The sequence below is a fragment of the Lytechinus pictus genome, chromosome 14, assembly GCF_037042905.1.
Source record: "Lytechinus pictus isolate F3 Inbred chromosome 14, Lp3.0, whole genome shotgun sequence".
Taxonomy (NCBI): Eukaryota; Metazoa; Echinodermata; class Echinoidea; order Temnopleuroida; family Toxopneustidae; genus Lytechinus; species Lytechinus pictus.
Window position 1 is genome coordinate 23,028,319 of NC_087258.1, and position 24,796 is coordinate 23,053,114.

The window sequence follows — 24,796 nt, forward strand, 5'->3', positions numbered from 1 at the left end:
ATGGGCTTCAAAGAGAAGATGACGTCCCTCTTGCATCGTCTGGTCCGGACCAAGTCCTTGGACCTCTACAGCGGGAAGTCCACGGATGGGGAGGACGGGAACGTTCCAGGCCGTCTACCCAAGTGCCTCACGACGCTAGACCTGGTCTCGCTCGGTGTCGGTAGCTGCATGGGGACAGGGATGTACGTGGTGTCTGGTCTAGTCGCCAGAGAGATGGCCGGTCCAGGAGTGATACTGTCCTTCACAATAGCCGCCTTAGCATCCATTCTGTCAGGTATGGAAACAAGTACTAAAAATTACCCCAGTAAACCTCGACCAAAGAGGGAAATATTTGTCATTCCCGGGTTCATTGGTGTGTGAGAGCAAATTCTCCGCTTGTCATGGAATATTAGTCCTTCTTTGTAAACCAAGCCTTCACCTTGCCAGAGAAGTCAGATCAGAGAGTCAGATCTAGGCCAGAGAAAAGGATGGCCTGTCCTAGCGTGATTCCATCCTTGACCAATGTCGCTTTTGCGTCCATTCTGCCAGGTACAGAAGTGTGCCCCCCTTTTTTTAAAGTGAAGACCTTTTTTTGCTTGTCTATTTTTTTCGTGGACGAAATGTCCTTATTTTTTGTTGAAAACCTTTTTTTCTTGTCAAATTTTTCAACGGGAAAGGCGCCTCCTTGAAAAATCCTGGATCCGCCCCTGCCAAGGCAGGCATGATAATCTTGATTATTAGAACTTGAAACAATCAATGAAGCTGTGATAAAAAAACATTAACACTGTTGGCATATAGGGGCATGTCCGAAGGTTGATGGGTGAGGGCAGGGGCGTCGATCCATTTTTCAGATTGGGGGGGCAAAATCATGAATCAACTTTCCAAAGGCGCTCGATCACACAAAACAAACAGACTCAAACACACACACACACACACACACATATGCCTATATGTATATATATATATATTATATATATACACACACACACACCCACACACACATCTCACCAAAAAATTTAATAAAAAAAAATTAAAAAATAATAGATGCGAGCGCGAAACGCGAGCTGAAAATTTTGATATTTTGATCTTTAAAAAAAAAGAGTTTAATTGACGTTTTTGATAAAGAACAAGAAATATATCCAACAAAAGATTATTGCAAATCGAAGTGGGAGTTCTTTTGAGGTATAGAACTGAAAACGGGACATTCTATTCACCTATTCAATCATGAAAAGTATGGGTTTTTGCTACAGAAATGATACGAGCGCGAAACGCGAGCTGCAATTTTTTTATATTCTAATCTGAAAACCGGACATTTTGAGCACGATTTTAGATGAAGAACGAGTTGTGTATCTCAATCTCGCTTGCTGATTTCGGTGTAACATTACAATCTTATTTTATTTTTTGCACATGCGGAATTATTGGGGGGGGCAAAACGATATGTTTGCCCCCCAATATTTTCATTGGTGGGGCGGTTGCCCCCCCTGCCCCCCCATGATCGACGCCTCTGGGTGAGGGGGTAAATATCTTATAAAAAGGCAAAAAAAAGAGAAATCATGGTGTGTTTTCATTATGTAGGGTTAACTGGCCATGCTGATGAAATAATCATACGAAAAGTATTTCAGTTGCAGCGCGGTGAGTTTGAAAGATGCCGACGTTTTTTACTGATCATGCTGATGGACGTATTCGATTTTCTCGCTCGATCGCTATACAATCCTGCATATTTTTGACGGTAAGTCACCCCAGGTGGTCCTGAAACTACCCACAACAACAGTAAAGTCACCTTAACCTAATTTATGCCATTTAAATAGTTTCATTATTTAAAATTGTATAAATCAAAATTTGAATTTGATCTTTGCCGATAATATGCACAGTTTGTAGAAAGCAAATCATTCACAGCTTTCGAAAACAAGAAGAAGGCATCGAATGCCTAATGGAATATAGGAAAGCATCTATTTCATATGAACTCAGATCTCGGGGGGGGGGGGGTTAAGACCCCCTCATTTTTATTCACCCTTTCTTCCTTGTCAAGAAAATCGTACCCCGGGTAAATTCTGGATGCGCTCTTATATGAACTGAACCCGATTACTTTCCGTGAAATGAAAACCTTTTCGTAAAAATAGACAAATATGGAGCATAAAATCTGCGGAGTCTTTGGATGACGTCAACAAGCAAACGCAAATCCAGACCCTTGGGGAATGAGCTCTCTCGATGTTTATTTATCTTTAAACCACTTAAAGAGTATAAGTACTGACGGCGAGGCACAAAACCCTTCATTAGAATTTTGCCTTTGTGGAATCCAAGCGATGTCTCAATAAGCTCATCCATGTATAAGATTTCAGGGATATACTTGTTGGAAGGAGCAAAAAAGAAGTGAGATTATGCAGATGAAAAGCTACCAAATATGATTATCCCGCGAAAAGCTACACATAATAAGAAAACAGATTCAAGTTTGCATCCTATATGTTGCATTATTTTGCCGCACCTTTTAGTTGTAACCTTGTACCTAAACCAACGGCGCCAAAAATGCGCCTTTTATTGTTGTTTGCACCGAGAAGTGCCCATTTAAGGTGACGCGGGACGATAAAAATGTAATGATTATTTCTTACGAAATACTCATACTATATCACAAAGGAACCCTGGGGATCCTTGTTGACATATTAATGAAAACAAAAAGGTGATGAAGGGGTGCAGGTGGTGTGCAGGTGGGGTGCCACCCCCTCACTGTAAAAACGCTGTTTAAAATTTCATGCAAGTTGTTTAAGCCCGTCACTTCAACAACTATTATTTAAACTTTTAATCAAGTTGTTTAAATTTTTAATCAAGTTGTTTGAAAGGGTTAAAAAATTCTTTAAAAGTTTAAACAACAGTTGATAAAGAGACGGATTTGTTTTAAAAAATATATTAAACAAGTTGTTTAAAAGTTCAAACAAAAGTTGTTAAAGTGACGGGATTAAATAACCGGCGTAAAGTTTTAAACAGCGTTTTCAGCTAATTCGTGGCCCAGGCATTATTTTGTGCATGGTTTCTGAGCACAGTAGATCAAGCGCATATCACCTAAACGCTTTAAATGGTCTAGAGGGACATCGGATTATTTTTGGTCAACCCGATTACTAAACCACTGGGGATATGGATCACGGTGATAGGGAATGGGCTCGATGATTCGATGCGTAAGGCCCACCGCCTACCTTAGAATATTGGTCTGCGACCCGATTTTGGAATAAAAAAACCCGTAACATTAATAAGTGCAAATATTAAGACATGGAATATCAAACTTTGGGAAGTTCTTAATCATCGGAGGAGTATTTTGTGTAAGTATCATGGTTGATAAAGTGATGTTGAATTTTGTGTGGTAATCGCTCTTAATTAAATAAAACTTGATCCAACATAGATGATAGCAGATGGGATTTCTAGAAATTTTGCTTCCGTTTATACATTATTGCGATCCCACGTAAAAACTTCACCCAACAAAGGAAGAATTTGATGAATACATGAATTGTTTTTTATATTTTCTCTGATTTACATCTCCATATATTAAATTTGAGTAAATTAAATAACTTTTCAATCGCTTGTCATGTTCCCATGGTTAGTCTGGGTAGCGACTTCAAATATTACTCGTTTTTGGAGTGAATATGGAATGAACACAATTACAGAACAAGCATTTCACGCAAATTTCACTTGTTTAAGGGGTAGGTGAAATTCACTCAACAACAAGTTATAGTCACTCTTAATCAAGTGAATGTTATTAACTCCCTCTGATGGGTGTATTATTCACTCGATTTTGTTTAAGAGTGTAAAGTGTTGGAAATTAAATAATTCACCAATAGTGTTAGTCTTACAAAGGTACATGACTGTAGTATACACGTCAATGAAACTCGGGGGCTTATGGAATTTACGACGTAAAGAGCTCTCCATATTGCACGCTATCAGTATAGCTCTTCTCTCAGAAAAGTAATTTCCGTCTATTAATAATTGATGCTTCCAATTAGTGTAATAGATAGATCACGTGACTTGAATACAGTTGGTTATTTCGATAGAAAGTTCCTGTGACATGAATGTAGGTCATTATTATTGTTTATGCTTCCTAGGTAATCTCTCTCCACGGTGAATTTTTATTGATGAATGATATTAGTTCCTAAAACGTGCTTACCAGAACAAAACCCCATGATGCTCGATGATTATGTATACCGTAGATGTTAAAATATAATTTTAAACAAACTATATGATATAGTTCAATGCGAATTAAAAATTTAGAGGATTATGATAATACTTAATTTACCCCCACCCCTTCCAAAAAAGTATCTTCCATTTAATATTATTCTCACCATTAATGTGACAGCGACACCGATAAAAAGGACCAAGGGCGGACATTTTCTCCCCAAAGGTAGGGGGGACCAGGGGCTGGAAAATTTGACAAGAAAAAAAGTTATCACCCCAAATGTAAGGTCATTTTGACCAAAATCAATTTGACAAGCAAAAAATAAAAAATTAAAAGGTTATCGCCCTTTTTATTTGGATTTCGAATGATGTATTTCTTTCCATCATAAAAGACCAATAATAGTAGGGGGACATTTTATATTGTGCCCCCACCTCTACTATTTTGAGTAGGGAGGACGCGTCCCCCTGTCCCCCCCTGGGATTTTCGCCCAAGAAAAGAACCCAAAACCAACCGATCGTATATCATTATAAGAACTTAATATTTTGGTTGGTGTAAATGCGGCGATTATTTTAGAGTTGGTATTATCAACATGATTCATTCACTCATACACTCTTAATGCAAGAGAGCTAATCTGGTTCCTAATCACACATTCTTCTCAGAGGGAGACGAGGGACCAGTCGTTTTGGAGTGAGATTTACATCTTTTGAGAATGCATTATACATCCTTCTGGAGTGAACAGTGCATATTCTTTTACTCCAAAAAGAGGTAAATCGACTCTCAAAAGATGTAAATCCCACTCCAAAGCGACCGATCCCTCGTCTCAGTCTGATAGGAGAGTGATCACGGTCCCGTCTTACAAAGCGTTACGATTGATCCAATCAATCACAACTATGGAAAGCCAGCAACGTCAACATCTAAAATTCATGTTTGTTCGAAATGTTTCCTCGATGTGATGTATACCCATAAATTCATCGATGTCTTGACAATTCAATGTGCTTCTCTTTGTTTACAAATTACATTGTGCAAATTTTTCGTAGAAAAGAAATATGACACTGACGGATTTTCATAGAGTTACGATTGATCGGATCAATCGTAACTCTTTGTAAGACAGGGCCCTGGTGGATTTTTCATAAATATGTTTGTAAGTTACGAATGAATTTAAGCACGACTGGTGACCATTTCTTGTGCTATATGATATATCCTTATGTAGCTGATATCATACCAAAGAACATGTTTCAGTTGTGCGCAAAGTTGTGCGTTACTGTACGTACAGCTTTATGAAACACCCACATGGGCCCCGTCTTACAAAGTAGGACTATATACAATCAAACTCAAATTGAGATAGATATGAATCCCTTTCATTTGACCAAACAATTTGAAATCAATCTAAGTTTGAGTTGGCTTTAAATCTATCCCAACTCTTTTTACGATGGACAACAGCTTATCTTTCTTAGATGTGAAGTTGTTTTGAATGAAGGCCTACAAAATAAAAAAGTTTTTTTTTATTTAGAGTTGTTTGTAAGTGTATAACCATGGGATACAGGAACATAAATAAAGAAAAGAAAAGAAAAGCAGAGAGAGATAGATAGAAAGAGAGAGAGAGAGAGAGGGGGAGAGAGAGAGATAGTAAGGAAAACAAGATTACGGGAAAAAGAATAAAAAGAAGCAATTGAAAAAAAAGTAGCGAAAATACATTTTGAAGAGAGGGAGAGAGAGAGAGAATGCGGTAGGATGAATGAGGAAAAGAGTGGCGAATATTGAAGTGTATTGTGTATAATGACTTCGAATAGACCCCATGTAGATGTATATCTCGCCGTCTTGCATTTATCACACTCATCCTAACACACGCACACACCAAACTCAACCACACAACACACACACACACACCCTCACCCTGTTTTAGACACACAAAGACGAAATGCACGCAAAAAAACTCACCCATACACTGGAGCACATCCATTCTTTGTCTCTCCCACACACACACACGCACGCACGCACACACACACACCCTTAAATACATTTACACACCCACACAAGGGAGAGAGAGAGAAAGAGAGAGAGAGAGGGAGAGAGATGGAAGTGGAGAGAGAAGGTAGGAAAAAGAGTCTAGAGGGGGGGGGGGGGGGTGGGAGGAGATATTATGTCTCATTATTCTCACCGTTGATGAGGGACCTGTTTCAGCCATCTCCTTCCTGGGAATCTAATTTTCATCTCGAGACTGATTCGGTTGCCACGGAAACAGAAATTGCTCTCATTTATTTACACAGGCGGTAGACCGCTCTCCGTTTCGGGGTAGCTCGGGTGATCACGTGCCAGCCATACATCACTCTGTTTTCCCGCGTTTTATTTTAGAGACCCCCGCATGAATTATCAATATGATCGGGTCATAGCCATGTTGCAGTAGTCATCCTATTGATGCTTCTGTATTCGAATCCGTTATGGCAGTAATAAATGGGCAGTGGCGTCATCAATACCTGGCTTTTTAAAACAACATTTGGATTTAGAAGCAGCTGAAGCTATTTTAGTTTGAGTTGGAGGAGGTAAAATGCAGGTTTAGACGAAATTACTTATCATTGTAACGTGCAATATTGCAGGTGTACAAAGGAAAGAAATAAAGAAAATAAGCCTGAAATAATGATCATAAAAGCTAAATCTATGGTAAATGTTAATGCAATAGTGTAGTTATGTAGCAATTTTCATCATATATTTGTTGACTCTGGTAAACACTTTTAAAAGCAAGCGAGTATGATAAGCATATTCGATTACTTCATCCCGCTAAATTATTGTGAATTTGATCAATATATACGAATGATGCATGTACATGTATACGTTCGGTATCAAAGCATGTACTACTGGTGTTTAAATTCAAATATTCAGTTTAAATTTAAACCAAGTCGAATTCGGTCACTGCAGAGAAGGAAATAAATATAAATAACGGTCAATGTCGATAATGTAGATGAAAGAGGGCAAGAAATATCTTAGAAATCATACCGCTGCATCATAATTTTAATTCACCGTTTGTGACAGGTGTTGTATATCATGATAGTTCCTTTTTATCATAATGGGTAAAAACGCGATTCCCTTTTTGATTTGTCTTTTCGTCAAGACTTGGTTTAAGAGCTTGATTTTTCAAAATGAATAGAGCAGGTGTTTGGATGTATTGTTGATGGTTAGCCTTGTGTTTAAAGAAGCCCGAGGATCTTCCTCGAGTTGTTTGGTTTGTTTGATTGTAAATCAATCACTCGAAGAGAGTTAAACGAAGAAGAAGAGGAGGAGGATGAGGAAGAAGACGAAGCAGAAGAAGAAGAAGAAAAGAAGGAGAAGAAGGGGGAAAAAAGAAGAAGACGAAGAGGAAGAAGAAGGAGTAGAAGGAGAAGAAGAATAAAAAAGATAAAGAAGGAGAAGAAGGAGAAGTAGTAGTAGTAGAATAATAATAATAATAATAAGAAGAAGAAAGATAAAACTAAGAACAGACTCATTGAAAAAGCAAAAGAAGAAGTGAAGAGAAAAGGAGACGAAGATGACAGAAAAAAATGAATGGAAAATATGCAAAAGTCTGAAAGCAAGGATAAGAGGAGGAGGAAGAAAGAGAAGGGAGGAGAAGAAGAAGAAGAAGAAGAAAAAAAGAAGAAGCAGTTGAATGAGAAGAAGAAGAAAAAGAAGGAGAAGAAGAATGAGTAGTAGAAGTATTAGTAGCAGTAGTATTAGTAGTAGTAGTAGTAGAAAAAGAAGAAGAAGAAGAAGAAGAAAGACAATACGAAGAACAGAAGAAAGAAGGAGAAAGCGGAAGAAAAAATGTAGAAGAAAAAAAGTGAGAATCTACAGTAGATGTGAACATGTTATGTGAAATTAGTCTACTTTCACAGACTCATTGATAATTATGCATCTGGAAAATGGAAAGAAAATGTCATGAAAGAGGAAGAAAAATGGAATTTCCCGAGTTTGATGGAGGAGGAGAAGAAGAAAACAAATAAGAAAGAGCGGAAGAAGAAGAAAGTAAGAGGGGAAGAAGGAGAAGGTGATGAAGAAAAATATTACATCAAAGAATGAAGAAAAAAAATAGAAGAACAACAAGAAGAAAAATAATAAGACGAAGAGGAGGAGTGGAAATAAACGAACTTAACAAAGATAAAGAAATTTAGTCAAAAATTCAGGTGGCAAAATGGAATATTTTGCCATCTTAGGTGACGATGAGTCTATAATTAAGAATAATGATAATTGATCTTGGTTTAAAATAGTATTTCCTCCAGATAAATTGTCCATTCTCATACCATCATAAAATATCATAAAGTGTGATTATTTTTTGCAATATATTTACAATATTGCAAACATAAAAAATGCTCATAATCGCAAGTGACTACAGGATTCTAATATTGATTCCACGGTTGCATTTCTTGGGTGCGCGTGTGGAGAATATTCTGTTGACAAATATTGGTCTTACACCCCAAATCAAAATGTCCTTCTGACGATCTTGGTTCTCCGTGTTGCCCTTCTCCTTCGTATTATGTACACTCTTACGCTTATCCTCATTTTCCATCCCTTGTGTTCTAATGAACTCATCTTCAATATTTTCTTAAATAATGGCGAAGGATTTTCTCATCAACTCACCTTGAAATTTGTAAGCAGCTGGCTTGAACGGTCATCACTCTACCCAATTACCTTTTCTATTTTGGACAATTTCGTCCGTGAATGGACGTACGTCTAATTGTTGGACATAGTAATCACGTCCAAGTCAAACACACATGCCTGAATATATCGAATGCCAAAATTTAATTTCACGATTTCATTCAATTTCGTATGAATTTAATTTCGATCCATCTGAATTCATTCCATTTGAAATCAGTCATTTATTTTATCATATTTCATTGTATTTCCCTATATTCATTTTGGTTCAATATCTTTAATTTCCATTTCAATCTATAAATATTTTGGTCACTTCTGTCCATTCCATGCATTTCAATTCGATGTTTTCAATTTCATTCATTTTTTTGGATTCAAATGATTTCAATCTATTCATTCCTTTCAATTTCATTTTTATCATTAATTACTTTTATTTATTTCGGCCCTGAAACCAATACTCTTACACACGAATTTCAGGATTTGTCAACTTACATTTTGATATCGCAAAATTAATATTGACAAGGTTATTTTCCCGTCAAAATGAAGTCACAGGCATGGATTGGAATCGATTCGTTTGGGCCACAAAAAATAATTAAACAGTTCGTCCATCAAACAGCTTTGGACATTACGTCAAATTTAGATTTTTCATCACAACATGAACATATCACATTGGATATCACGTCACAAAATCACCATGTATGAAATCGTTTTTTCTGGGGGGGGGGGGGGTCATCGTTATGTTATGAAATGGTGTTCATGACTTCTTTTTTTCTTTCTGTGCGAGTCATATGATATACTATAGTCCAGTCAGGTTTCATTTGTAAAATATTGGAAAATTACGGTTTACTTTTGTGTTTTGTCTGTCTTGTAGTAGTATGGTTTTACGAAGTTGGCGTCGTCACCATTTTCTTAAGGATGTAGTGTAGGTTTGCAATGTAAACTGTCTGGAAAAAAGCTACTTTATTACTATTCGAAAGCGGCCGCGGCTCGGCGTTGAAACATAAATGTTGGCATGCAGATGGTATTGTATTTCCCTACGAAACCAGGCCAAACCAGTTATACCTGCTTGCGAACCTATTAGTGAAATAAAACGGTTTGCTAATTTTGAACGACAAACACTTAGTATGATACTGGATATAGCCGGTAATAATAGGTTCGCGTGTCAAATTTTATTAGAGTAATTGACCTTTAATAAATCGCTCATATTGCCGGTGGAATAATAGTGAACTATTTATGGTCTGGGGTTTGATAGGAAAGCATACATATTATGTAGATGATATAGCAATGCTAATATAAAGTGGCCTACTATATCTATATCTATGTATATGTTAAAGTATGTTACCTTTACCAAAGATGAAATACAATTTTCCAAATATTGATGCATTATATATTCATTATGTAGTTCCGAATTTTTCAAAATTCTCTAAATTCAGTCTCGAAATTGCATGATAATACATGGAGGTTCAATACAATTATTTTTTTTAAATACTTTTTCACCTTTTTTAGAGCGCTAAGAGACTTAATTGTATTTTGCGCTATAAAAAAAGAGTATTATTATTATTATCATCATCATATTCCTCTCTCCATATCTTTGTATCTTCTGAGATTGGAATTGCAGAAGAATATATTGGGTAAATGTACGCGTATTTACACGAGATATATGCGGGTGTCGAATTGTGTTTGCGCGTCGTATTTTTGCGGGTGCGCGTGCGTCGGTGTGAGTGACTGAACTGAGGCTATTATATATGGCGGGGATATGGTCTGAGGGGGAAGGGGGGGGGGGCGTTCTACCACATAAGTGATAATGCAATAAATGCATCTATACATGATGTAAAGTCGCATCAGCCAAAAAATCCCTCGCTTCGTATTTTTTGCCTCAAACATTTTGTCAAATGTACAGGGAAAATGTTTCGATACACACAGCACATTGCTTACGTTTTAGAATTTTATGATTACCACCAGGAGTTTGAGTAAGCTAGACACGTACATGTCTGTCTATGTGGTTTGGCATTAAGCAAACTGAACACGCACGTTTTATTCCCGCGAGGAGCCGACTGCGTCGCTGTCTAAAAAGATTAACCACCGTCCATTTTAATCTGCTTGAGTGGAACAAAATTATCGGGGGCGAATATCCCATAATTCATTCTGTTCGATTAATATATTGCGACGAATTGGAAGAAAGCTTTCTTGGGGGTGTGCTGCTGGAGGTGAGACCAATATAAAATGTGGATATAGATCCACGTAATCCGTAAGAATTCTTGGATAAGATGCCGTGATGAATGCATGCAAGAAATTTAGGGCATCCCCTCACATTTCATGAAACCGTAAATGTCACCGCGATTTAGGGCAAGGATACGTATAATACAACTCAAGGAGCTTTGCATTTTTATCGCGCCAGCGAGTTTTCCCTAACGTACTTAAGAATGATATGCCGCATACTTTGCAATGGTGTTATAAAATAATCACTTAAAGTTTTAATTCAGCAAAAGTTCATAGATTAAAAAAAATCTGGACAGACATTTCCATTAGGGCATGATGATTACGTCATTCATCCCACCTGTTCAGTATTTTCAATTGAATATTGTTAATTTCTATTTGTATTTGATAAATTTTAATTAGTTATTTATTTCAGGGGACTCACATAAACAAGCGATGCTTTCCAGTGAGTTCCCTTTTTTTCATTTCTGTTATTCATAGTCTGATTTGTTCTTACTTACTTTGTAAATTTGTTTGAAATGAAGAAGAATAAATTCAATCAGTCAATCAATCAAGTATTCCACATTGTAATTTATGTAGAAACAAAATAGAAATGCGTAATAAAGATGGTCATACACTTTACGATCCTTCGCGACTTTTTCTGGTATAAGAACATTTAAACTTTACAATGAACGCTGTCCAAAATTTGAATATTGATACATGATTATGAATTGATTTTCTAAAGTCTAATTGTAGTTCAGAAGCAAAGTAAATTGTAATTGTTAGCAGTAGCAACACGATTCGAACCTCTCCGAACCACGGGGTTGCAGTCCCACACAATTATCATTTCATTGTGAATAAAGATTATTGAATTTTTGGTTCAATTTCGTATTTTTATTCCTTCATTCCTTCAATTCATTCTTGGATGAAGAAAACAAAACACCATTCTTTCGAGTCAAATTATCGAGATATTATTAATCTAGACTTTATTAAAATTTTCACGACCTCGATCATTAAATTACTTCATATTGCATTCGTGAAAACATCATCTTTGTAACACATGTGTTGAGCAAATTTACGTTTTGAAAATCTATCGTAAATAGTAGGATGGGGGTCGGGTGTCCGGACACTTTATATATAATTTTGATGCCTTCTTTTTTGTTTTTGGATGACTAAAACAAAAACAGTTGTAATCATCTTCTATTTTGTTCTCTATAATATTGCCTAACATTTTGTACTAAAACACGATGAAAATTCAGTAATTTTTCCAAACTGAGTGTTTTAAATTGATTGTCCGGACACACAACAAACTTCCAACGTCTGAACCGTCATTGCTATTGAATCCCTGACTCCCATATGCCACTGTTTCCTCGATGGCGACGTTGGCATCGGGCCACGCTATGAAGGTGTTATTCTGCAATCGTCTAGAGTATCTTTGAAGTTTACACCGGCTAGTCACCTTCTCGAGATTGAGAAGTCACCCGATTCCACCAAATACCGTCGATAGGAGGCGCTCTTCAATAATGATACACAGAGTCATTTATTGCATAGTTGGTCAGTGGCGTAAATGCGCCCAATTTTGTGGGGAATAATTCTGGTGTATGGGAAGAGACTTTGGAAGCAAAGTTTCGACTATTTCTAATCCAAAAAGCTATTTTTTGATAGATTTCGACAATAAATTTGGAATTAGAAAATAGTATCATATTTCATTATTTTCCCCTTTCATTTTCTTTATATTTCTCGGTGGTGGAATATAATGACGATGAAAGGTACTCATTAAATATAATAATTTGGTTGATTTTTTGTGATATCACAGAAATGAGAGAGAAAAAAATAATCTAAGTTGGCAAAATATTTTTGTGGGTGCATTTAATTTTATGAAACAAAAAAATTAAACAACAGCAATTACAGATAACTAGAATCTTTCACTATGTTTCCCTTTCTGTTTCGATTCTTAGGTGTGTGTTACGGAGAATTCGGCGTTCGCGTTCCTAAGACAACAGGCTCCGCCTACATGTACAGTTACGTCACAGTGGGAGAATTCACAGCATTCATCATTGGGTGGAATTTAATTTTGGAGTATCTGATTGGTACAGCGGCTGGCGCAAGCGCACTGAGTAGCTGTTTCGACTCCCTCTTCCGGAACAGAATTAGCACTTTTATGAGAGACAATGTCGGCGAATTCGGTATACATGGTAGGTGTACATTGTATTTTAATCATATAATAATAATAGCTGGATTTATAAAGCGCTTTTTGCCAGAGGATACAAAGCGCTGCTATTCTTACTTTAGCTCGAGCTACCATCACCGGCACTCAGTGCATGCAAGGAATTAATCCTGCCGGATACCCATTCACCTCACCTGGATCGAGTGCAGCACAGTATGGGTAAATTTCTTGCTAAAGGAAAACACGCCATAGCTACGATTCGAACCCACGACCCTCTGTTTCAAAGGCGAGAGTCAGAACCACTAGACCACGACGCACCCACGATAATACAAATGTTCTATTAAACTTGGGACTTGAAGAATATGAAACTTATAAAAATAAAACTAAAATTATTTAAAAATAACTTCTGTTTCTGTTTGTGGTAACTCCCGTAGGAACTCGGCAGGACAGCATTTTGCTGGTATACGCCAAGTTGGTATATAACCAATTACCTATGAAAAATTTTACGTGTAGGTTAATCAGTCATAGTGGCTGACGTTATAGACGACAGATATCACTCTCGGGCCTTTTTATCAAAGTGGAGACAATGGCAGAGTTGGGATTCGAACTCATAACCTTGCGATTATGAGTCCAATGCTCTAACCACTGGACCACACGACCCGTGTTTCTTATAAAAATATAAGAAATAACTTAAAATAATGTAAACAATTTATACAAATAAATATAAATGGGAATTTATATGATAAGTTGAAGTTCGTTTTGTCAAAATTTGGGTTGGGTCTCAATATCTTGAAACGGAATTGTGATGAGACCGTCAAAGACGACATTTTGACATGTTTAAGCATAGATATATATCTCTATGTGTTGAAGTAATTGATTAGGTTTCTCCGAAAGCATAGTATTGAGACAACCATTATGGTGTATCTCTATTGAAGCTCAGATTATGAAATATCAAAGAGTGTCTACTTAACCCCCCCCCCGTAATACTAGTAATATCCAATCAGTTTGATATTCAAGTATATCATTATCATCATAATTGAAAGTGATCAATATATGATTGACCTACACATAGACCTTATACATCGACGCTATCGCCTCGCCATCCTAGAGGCTGAAGTCATTGCCTTACAAGCATTGGTAATCTACAACTGGCACATCTCTGACAACTCCGTTTACGCGCATTCCTATATCCTCTGAGGGAGGGCGCTATGAGACTATGAGGTTATATGCATAATGTTAATCAAAGTGTTCATCTTTTTAACTCTGAATTTTTTCTTCCTACAGCCAAGACATACCCTGACCTCGTCGCCCTCGTCATCGCCGTCATCATGACCCTCATCGTCGCTGCGGGTGTCAAGAAATCGGTTGTCTTCAACAACGTCCTCAACGTCCTGAACATGGCAGTTTGGGTGTTCATGCTGGTAGCTGGCTTCTTCTTTATCAATGGAGAGAACTGGACAGAGAAAGGATTTCTGCCCTATGGTTTTTCAGGGGTAGGTAGCTGGGAAATGAAAAAAAGTTGCCAAAATAAATTGTATATCAAGTAGTTCTTTGGGACTCATTATTGCCGACAAAAAAATATGGACCGCCTAAAGGGTCAAAATTAACAATTCGATTGTTAACGATTTTTCAAATTTAGACGGCCCATAGTATATATTTTTTTTGAAATAGGACGACGCAATTATATCTGTCATAGTAACAAAGTATTACTAGTGGCTAACAAGCATGTTTTAGAGGAAATGAAATACCAAAATAGGTAATAAAATGTGTGACGATGACAAAAATTAATGAGGAAGGAAATCATAGTGGAAAAAAACTTTTAAGAAAACGATAAAATGAAAGAGCGTATCTTACATCATCATCTGCTGTCTACACTAAATAGCTGAAATCGTCAAACATGACTGTCACATTAATATGGTCGCAGTTGTGTTTAGATTCAAAGCGTTGTGCTGAGCCGTAGAGCTGTCATTTGGCCTAGTTGAATTATTTTTTTGGCAATGTATCTCGAAGTAATCACCTTGCATGAGAAATTTGCTGCTGAAAATCACTACTCAAGCCAATATACGTTTGCTTTGATAGATATAGGGGTTGTTGGCAATACCTTAACCATTTTTTAAATGATTATTGTTCCAACAGGTAATGACTGGAGCAGCTACATGCTTCTACGCTTTCATTGGTTTCGATATCATAGCAACGACTGGTGAAGAGTCTAAGAACCCAAGCCGTTCCATTCCCCTTGCTATAATGTTGTCTCTTCTCATTTGTCTTGTTGGTAAGTTTTGACATCGCATTAGCTCATATGACGTAATTAGTCACGTCTTGTCCATTAAACATGTCGCAATCCCATTAAGGTTGTGTTACTATTGTATAACAACACGATATGATAATTACATGGTGTTCCATGTATTTTCCGATTTGCAACACAACGTAAACATTAAATTTAACGTCGTGTTATTTTTCCATTTTCTACAAGGCGTTCAATATACTATTTACATCCTGTTGCGAGTCAGATTACAACACGACGTAGCCTAGATATTTGAAAATTGAAATATGAAACCGACCTTCATTCCGCTTAGAAGGGATGTCCTCTTTGAGATCTTGTTGTAATTCGATATACAACACGACGCAAATATTTAACGTCGTCTTGTAAATGGAATGACAGCACGACTTATCGGGAGATCATGTTATTGACGGGTTCCTTGATAAAATATGATATACCCACTGGTGTTTGGTCCTGTGCCTCTGTCATGTGCAAGTATACAAATAATGCACGTAAGCGCGTGCATGCAGTGTCAAATAATGAACGATGTGCGAGAAGAGCCAATGGATATACCGCACCGAGGTCCACAGGACCGAGTGCGGTATATCCATTTTGCGAGTCGAGCACAGAGTTCATTATTTAGGTCGTCTATGCACAAGAATGCGTGTATTGTTTGTTTTATACACCCCTCACCCTACTGAGTTGCCTCGAATGCTATATTTTATCTTAATTCTAGATAATTCCTTGACCCCGTCTTACAAAGAGTTGCGATTAATCCGATCAATCACAACTATGGACAGCCAGCAAAGTCAACATCTATTATGCATGTTTGTTCAAAATATTTTCTAACTATGATGTATATTCATTGTTGTCTTGAAAATTCACTGTGCTTCTTCTTGTTTACAAAGGACATTGTTCAAATTTCCTGTAGAAAAAATTATGACACTGATGGATTTCCATAGAGTTACGATTGATTGGATCAATCGTAACTCTTTGTAAGACGGGGCCCAGAACTCGCACTATTTTGTACTCTGACGTCAGAGTGCAGGATAGTGCATTTGGTATGACGTCACAGAGTGCAGGATAGTGCATTTTGGATGCAATAGTGCAATTCGCTGAATATCATGTGATCCGATTTGGGCCAATCAGATTACAGAACATTCTTGGGAGTTGTATAATACTGCCTGTTCACTTCCTGTCTATGTATCGTTCGTCACTCTCCAGGATACGTGAGCGTGAGTTTCGTGCTAACCCTTGGCGTTCCATACTATGACATCAGCTCGGAGTCACCTCTCATGGACATGTTCGTTCAAAACAACGCCGAGCCTGGCAAATACGTGGTCGCGATCGGGTCCATCGCAGGACTGACGGTCAGCCTTCTCGGGTCACTCTTCCCAATGCCGAGGGTCATATATGCAATGGCTACTGACGGTCTACTGTTTAGGTGAGTACGTTATTGTGTATGGAATGCTATTGGGGTAAGCCCACTTAAGAGCGGGGGCTGATATGACTGTGACAGAGGCTAAGTGACGGGCTTTTCATTTTCAAATATTCAAGCAATCAAGCGGTGTAACGACCGAGCCGGATTGGTGTTTTATCTAAATCATGCAGTTCGAGCAATCTTTAAATAAATCAAAATGCATTCATGTCATACATTGACATCCATACGCCATGTTTAATGACATTTCCTAAAATGATGCTCGATGACCCATTTTTTGTCAAATGAACCGACAGTAATTAGCATTTTCTATAACAATGCAATTTAGAGATAAAATAGACACCCAACAAATAAAAAGCATTTTTAGAGTTCAAGATGGGTGTCTAATTTATTATCATTTCGAACCGATCTACCTGGCAGAAAAACGGAAACTTCATCATGGTTTTTACTTCGCCACCTATGATTCCTTTATCCTTATTGATTGTTTTTACAGTGTGTATTCAATAGATTACTTTCTTTCATTTCAATCAGGTTTCTAGGAAACATCAATGTGGTGACCAACACACCAGCGATAGCCACAATCATCGCGGGTTTCCTGGCCGCCATCATGGCTCTCCTAGTAAGCTTAGGAGACCTGATCGAGATGATGTCCATCGGGACATTATTGGCTTACACCTTGGTGTCCATGTGCGTCCTGATCCTCCGCTACCAACCCCACGTCGAACTCCAGGTCTCCATCAACACCGGGCTGGCCTACGACACTCTCGACAACGAAGACGACGACGAAATCAGCGCACCACCCGCTAAAGAATCCACGATGTCCGCAGCGGACCCAACGATGCAGGGATCGACGCTGCAAGAGGCAGGCCCCGAGCAGTTGCTGCCAAAGCTTGATTCGCAGGGGACGCCAATACATAGCTCGGTGCCAAAGTACGGAGCAGTCGGGGAGGAAACGGACGACGAGTTCCGGACGTACAACCGATGGAATTTCTACCTCTCGCGAGCAAAGCAGGTGACGAACTGCTACGCCGACATCGTCCGCGTCAAGCTAGGGCTTCCGGAGACGACGTCCATGCCGACATCGAATACGGGTCGTAGCGTGACGATGTCGACGCTGTTCCTGTTCATTGTGTTGTTCTTAATGTGCACCCTCATTATCCACGCTCATAGGTTTCTCTCGGACTGGTGGGCCGTCATCTTCATGATCATCTTTTGCATCCTTCTCCTCGGAACCATCATCAACATCATCCGATTACCGCAGAATCCGGAACGTCTGAAGTTCATGGCACCCGGAGTGCCCTTCTTGCCTATCTGCGCCATGTTTGTTAATGTCTATCTCATGCTAAAACTCTCATATCTAACCTGGATCCGGTTTGCAATCTGGCTTATTGCAGGTGAGGCTAAAATTCTTCTCCCCCCACCTCAAAACAACGCCCACAAAATGATTGTTCAAAGAGAAAAAGTGTTAACACTCGCAAACTAGATTTAGGCCTGTATTGGAAAATGGTGGTAAGAAATAAAACAAGGCCGGAGTGATGAAAAATTAATCGTTTGTGAGGATTTGGAAGACTTTAGTTAGCCGAAATAATTTCCTTGAAACGACATGATTATTGAATGTCACATCCCAGAACTGTGCGCGCGAAAAAACCCTCAGTTTTATATTCAGCTCAGAAACTTCACATGCAAGATATTAAATCACGAATTCTGCAATCCTGATAGATTTCTTGTAAACATGCAAACTATTTTAACCGTGCAAATGCATAACAGAAAATGTAATCTCAGTAATCATTAGATGGAATAGTTTCTTTGAAGAAAACTGAATCCATAATTAATTACCAGTCCTAAATTGACCAGCTGCCTCAATGTATTTTTCTTAAATTTTCCCCAAATTTTAAGACGATCCATTTGTTCAGCATTATTTGATCTTTCTTTCCATTTTTGAAATTTTATTTGCAGGTCTTTTAATTTATTTTGGATACGGTATTTGGAATAGTAATATAGAGGCAAGGTTTCACGATACAACGAGAAAAGGCAAAGATGGTAAAGAGGCGATTCTAATGGATACAAATGAAGTAAACGTAAGTATCTACTACCAGCTTTTCTCTTAAGGGTGTTTCTCAATGAGGAACGAATGCTTACGACTCTTGCGATGCTTGGATTCGTCAACTTCTGGAGGGTATTAGACGCTTGCGAACCTTTTTTTTTGTTATCAAAGGACAATTAGAATGTTCTCAAACGTTCAACGAGTTTTTATCTCAGTGAGGCCATGTTAGCACGTTGTCGCTAGCCTTTTGCGAATCGAGGCAAACTTCAGCGACATCGTTTTACAACCGGTTACAAAGTCTTACGGTGTCACGCGCATAAAACATTCCCCATAGACTTGTGTGTTAAACTGGCACTTTTGAAAAATTCATAAAAAATAAACGTGAAATTAGAGGGTCGAATGTTTACTACCATTGGATAGGATATATATCTGACATTCTTTTTCTGACCAGAAAAGGGTATCGTAGCCAGCTCATTTTAAAAAGAAATCGCCATTTATGAAGATAACTATGATGGGATCATGTTTATCAACTAAAACAGTAAAAATAGCCCTGATTCTTCCGCCAGTCAAAAAATAGTTCCAAAGTCGTTGATATATCTTCCCAATTTAGGCAAAGGAAGTTCAGTAGTTACCATTTCTAGACTCAGTGTTAGATTTTCAATTATATTCATACACTTTCGTCAATCAGCAATATCAAATCGAAAAAAATTCGAATGGGTTAGGTCGAACGAAAATCTTTAGCCTTCCTGTTGAAATTAGGCTCATGGAACCTATAGACTGTTTTGTAGGAAGGATCTCAAGCCGATAGGTGGCGCTGATTTCATTATGTGGGAGAAAGTAGGAGGCAGCTCTAGAATCTTTGGATTAATTAAATACATACTGTAATGCATAGAGAATGGTTTGTGTATGGGAGGGGTGTGTCTCTACATTTTCTATTCCTGTTGGGGGGGGGGGGATTGGAGCGTTAACCATTTTCCAAACCACCGGCTTGTAATAACGGGCTTGTGTGGTTTATTCTTAATTTCTGTCTTCCATTTTGTTTATTCAGATGCCAACGGCACCCGTACTTATCCCAGCCCACTCGACCTCAGAGCCCTCCAAGCCAGAGGATAGTATACCAGCCCCAGCTTCTTCTTCCGATGAATTCGAGACGCCTTAAAAACCATGTCTGAATGACTATCATTTACTAATATGATAATATCGATGCATTCCCGAAGCGGTGTTCAGACTAGAGTTGATAAACCGTGTTTAAGACAACCATAGTCGTGATTCTTTTATAACATATAGATCGGTCATGTCAGATGTATATATATTATTCACATCAACAATGATAAAATAAGAAGTACATACATTTGAGCTGGTTTTTGTTTCAAATTGTGTTTCTCTTAAGAAAAACGGTACAATTTCCCCCCTGAAATACAGCATCACTGCACATTAAGGATTATTATCAGGTATGTTGCGGCGCATCAGCTATGTGTAGGATGTTTACGGTATCTAGTCTGAACGACCACTTTATCGAGTTTCTACATGTATTCGAACATCATTCGTGTATTTATGTCTCTGTGTATCTAAGACTACTCTTTCGAGTGTAAACGGTTTTGCGGCCAAATTAAACCTTGCTGCGAAGTCATATTATGTTAGCGTGTTTAAAGGAAGACATCTTTCTTTAAAAGAGGCATATTACTTTAGTGATGGGTGTTCCATCAGAGATCAAAAACATTGATATACATTTATTAGTGAAAGTACCAAATTAACGGTAATCTTCGCCTAAATGAATTGTGCGAATTATATCTTGACCAAAATGTTGTTTTATTTAAGAATATGATTATCTAATGTGGTGTTGTAGTTTGATATGTGTTTTTAGTACCTGAATATCCCTATGAAAATCTGCTTTTATTTTCTGTAGATAACGCAGATCCCTTTTTACTTGATAAACTCTGATCATAAAATGATTAAGCGATGAGAGGGCTGAAAAAGGGGAGGTGTTTTTTTTTTAATTTGTCATATTTTATATTGTTGTTCGAATAAACATTATTTCCTGATTGCCGTCCATATTTTGATTTAAAAATAACATTATCTAACTTATGAAATATAGCAAATTTGCATCCAACAAAATAAACGATGTGGAATTATTGTAGAAAAGCCGATAAATGATACGGAATAGAAAATCGTTATTGAGTTCATGGATTTACTTATTTGTATAATGTAGAAATTATTTTATGATGATAACCTTGGAGCTAGTTTTATCTGGGCGGTGTGTATAGCCTGACTTTATATAGACTTTGAAAATAAAAGTTAACGTTGTGCAAAAAAATGATACATTCTGTTGACATCAGACATTCGAAGAGATTATGGCAAAGGTAAGGCGATTATCAAATATATAGAAATAAACTTGATGACGATGCGTATGTACTTCCTTCAAGCGCGTTAAGGCGACCGCGATCCGATTTTGGAATAAAACGTAGTAGAATTCGATGCTTACATTGAAACAAGAAATATCTTACTAAGTAATATTCTAAATCATCCTACGAATACCTATGTTCAAATATGTGACTATGCTATCATCCTTATTAGAATGAAATTGAATTTAATATCTAGTCGTAATGACGTCCTAGCAGTAACGATTGGCTCCGTTTTGAAACTAATTCTTGTCCTATACTCCAAAATAAAGGCTTGGAATCTTTCAAAATTGTTATATTAATATTCTTTCAGTTAATTTGAACCTCAAACAAAATGATATTTTCCATTCACATTTTCAGAAAATGAGTAAGATGCGATTTGTTCCAAAATCGGATCGTGAACCAGTCGTGCGATGGCTTTTAGATATTCAATTTATTTTGAATTTGCTTAATCATATCTTTGTTCCAATCGCTAATTCTCAAAATACCCTGTCTAGCTCTTTATACTCCCAGACATTCCTCCAAAAATCGTTTTCATATGATCAATGATTCAAATGTGTTATGTTATAGCAGTTTATGTTTTGGTAGACGTAGTACATTTTTAATTTGTTATATCTTTTTTATGTGTATATAATGAAGAGTATCTATAGAAAGAAAAGTGGCACAGCCTATAATGTGAAAGTATAATTTTCAAGTGCAATGTATGGATATATTTATGTGATTTGTAAATACAGAGATGGTATACTGTCGAAAAGTTTGCTTTTAGAGAAGAGGCTGTATCGAATGGTGTGAATTTTAAAATGGCAGCAGATTATATTATAACACTCTTCCTTTTACACTCTAAACCAGATTGAGTAAAAATTTACCAGATATTGGGTAAAAAAGGGAACAAGCATATTGGGCAAAAATGCAAGTTTGAACGTTAAATTTCAACGCAGCATCGCGTAAAATTTACGAAGTATTTGGAGTAATTTTACTCACCAAGCATACATGCTCCCATTTTACCCAATATTGGGTAAACTGTTTTTAGAGTGCAACAATGATTGGAGTGATTGCCATCGTTTATTGTACAATGCCTTACTTCTAAGCTTATTGTTCGTTCAGCAATTGGGAGGCTGAATGTGCAACACTCGTTCCGCTGCGCACGTTGAGTCCAAAATATACCGTTTTGTCGGTAGAGCCCCCCCCAAAAAAAATTATTTGTATGCCAATCCGTCGATATAATCCTGTTCACTCAAAAGTTTTATTTGTACACTGCAAAAAACGCCGGTGTTAATTTAACACCAGCCTGGTATCTGTATCGGAAAACACCAGGGAAGTGTTGAAAAAACACCAGTTAAGAATCAAACCGAAATTGGTTTAAAACTAATTGGTGTTGCTTAAATGCCAAATTGGTATAAGCCTAACGCAAATCCGTTGTTATTTAAACACCTCTCTGGTGTTTTCCGAGTAAAATACCAGGTTGGTGTTAAATTAACACCGGCGTTTTGGGAGTGTGATACATGTATACATGGATCTTGGCGATTATTCTATTTCGTAAGTCATAATGAAATCGTTACTAAGGATAAAGAAAATAATATTCAATATGCCACAGATATTCCCTCTTTACCCTTCTATATTATGATAAGTATATACAGTATAATTTGAATTGAACATTATTCCCGAAACTTCTTAGACAAGCCATTGGTTAATTAAATATCGGTAAATTCTCATTATTGTGTCCTCTACGTCGAGTTTGAAATAACGTTTTCTCCTGCCATTTTGATTTTCGCCATTCTAATTCATCCTGTTGGAATATACTGATCTTGTTTCAGTTGTTGAGATAGAGAACGATTATAAGACTGAGCATAGAGTTTATCGTACAATTAATAGTGTACCGTGAATTAACAGTATGAAATATCATAGATAATTATTTAGCAAATTATTTTATGTGTAGCTGATTATTGTTGATAAATGTCAGATGTTTATTTATTTGTCGCAATAAAAATGAAAAAAAAATCGAAATCCTTTCTCTCGTCTCACTATAATTCTCAAAGTGTGGTCTCAGTCGAACAGATTATGATTTAGTGTGCTTATTAGGAACAGTTTCTAACAATGTTAATAACAATATTGTATCATATACATTATGCACGTATGAAGATAATATCCCGGAAAATATTAAAAATTTGAAAAAAGCAGTACAAAGATTTAATACTATAGATTAATGGAATCTTATAATTCATCGAGATAGACACAATAACAAGATAAATCGACACAAGGTTTTATTATTTCATTTTGATTTAATTCTGACATAAATTACGTAATTGTGACGGCACCATACAAGCATAAGACATAATTATCATAGGAACCACAACAAGAGAATGTTTTTGTTTACATAATAATATCTCAAAAAGTTTAGATTGCAAATAACTGGTATAACGTTTCAAATACGTATTTACCATGTGGTCTGCACCTAAAAAGTAGTATATATTTGTGTCCTCTTGACGGTGGGCGCGTCGTGGTCTAGTGGTTCTGACTCTCGTCTTTCGAACAGAGGGTCGTGGGTTCGAAACCCAGCCAATGCCAAGCAAGAAATCTATCCACATAGTGCTGCAATCGACCAGGTGGGGTTTAACAGGTAGGAGTGATTCCTGAATACACTAAGCGCTGTCGAAAAAGCAGAAGCTCGAGCTAAGACCGGGCTAATAATAATTGCGCTTTGTGTCCTCTGGCAAAAAAGCTATACAATCCAACTGTTATTATCATGATTAATATGATTATAATTTTTGGTATTATTGTTGTTATTATTACGTGTTATAAACGGTTTCTTTTAATGTAATCACGTGAGATGGATCGCAGCAGTCCTTTTACAAATAAAGGTCTATTCCAATAGCGAGCTGAACCCAATAACCAGAACCATACAATTACATAGATGGAGAAAATGAATACATTACACAATATTTTATATTTATAATAATAATACAAAAACAAACATCGGAATATTGACCATCTCTACTATGTACGATAAAATTGAAAGGAAAAAAACAATACATCACTAAATTAAGACAGTTGCGTACATGTACCTTACTTTATAAATAACCAGTTCCAAATGGATATTTGTTTAATTGTGATGTGGATAAAGGCTACCACACACCTCACGACCGCATACATTCGTTATTCCGAAGGTTCGAATTTCCGAAGGTTCGTAATTCCGAAGGTTCGAATTTCCGAAGGTTCGTAATTCCGAAGGTTCGTTAGTCCGAAAACGAAGTGAGGTTCGTAATTCCGAAGGTTCGCTAATCCGAAAAAGAAATGGGGTTCGTAATTCCGAAGGTTCGTTAGTCCGAAAACTAAATGATTAACTAACCTTATTTCGTTTTCGGACTAACGAACCTTCGGAACAACGAACCTTGTTTCGTTTTCGGATTAACGAACCTTCGGAACATCGAACCTTATTTCCTGTTCGGATTATCGAACATTCGGAATAACGCCACAAATGTTCGGATTAACGAACCCTTTTACGTTTTCGGATTAACGAACATCGAGGTATAGGCAATT

At 37.2% G+C, this 24,796-nt stretch overlaps 1 protein-coding gene across 1 annotated transcript; it reads left to right on the forward strand.

The window, feature by feature from the left end:
* Positions 1-23,263, forward strand: LOC129276929 (solute carrier family 7 member 14-like). Its single transcript, XM_054913320.2, has 8 exons — positions 1-274; positions 12,910-13,146; positions 14,403-14,611; positions 15,255-15,390; positions 16,603-16,822; positions 17,348-18,210; positions 18,773-18,894; positions 19,909-23,263. The coding sequence occupies exons 1-8, from the start codon at positions 1-3 to the stop codon at positions 20,017-20,019; spliced, it is 2,172 nt and encodes a 723-aa protein (XP_054769295.2). The 3' UTR covers positions 20,020-23,263.
* Positions 23,264-24,796: the final 1,533 nt, after the last annotated feature.

Bases quoted from the DNA above. Each gene is read 5' to 3' on its own strand.
- LOC129276929 (XM_054913320.2), top strand. From the start codon at position 1: ATGGGCTTCAAAGAGAAGATGACGTCCCTCTTGCATCGTCTGGTCCGG. The intron at 18,211-18,772 runs GTGAGGCTAAAA...TTTTATTTGCAG, and splicing joins TGCAATCTGGCTTATTGCAG to GTCTTTTAATTTATTTTGGA. The intron at 18,895-19,908 runs GTAAGTATCTAC...TTGTTTATTCAG, and splicing joins TGGATACAAATGAAGTAAAC to ATGCCAACGGCACCCGTACT.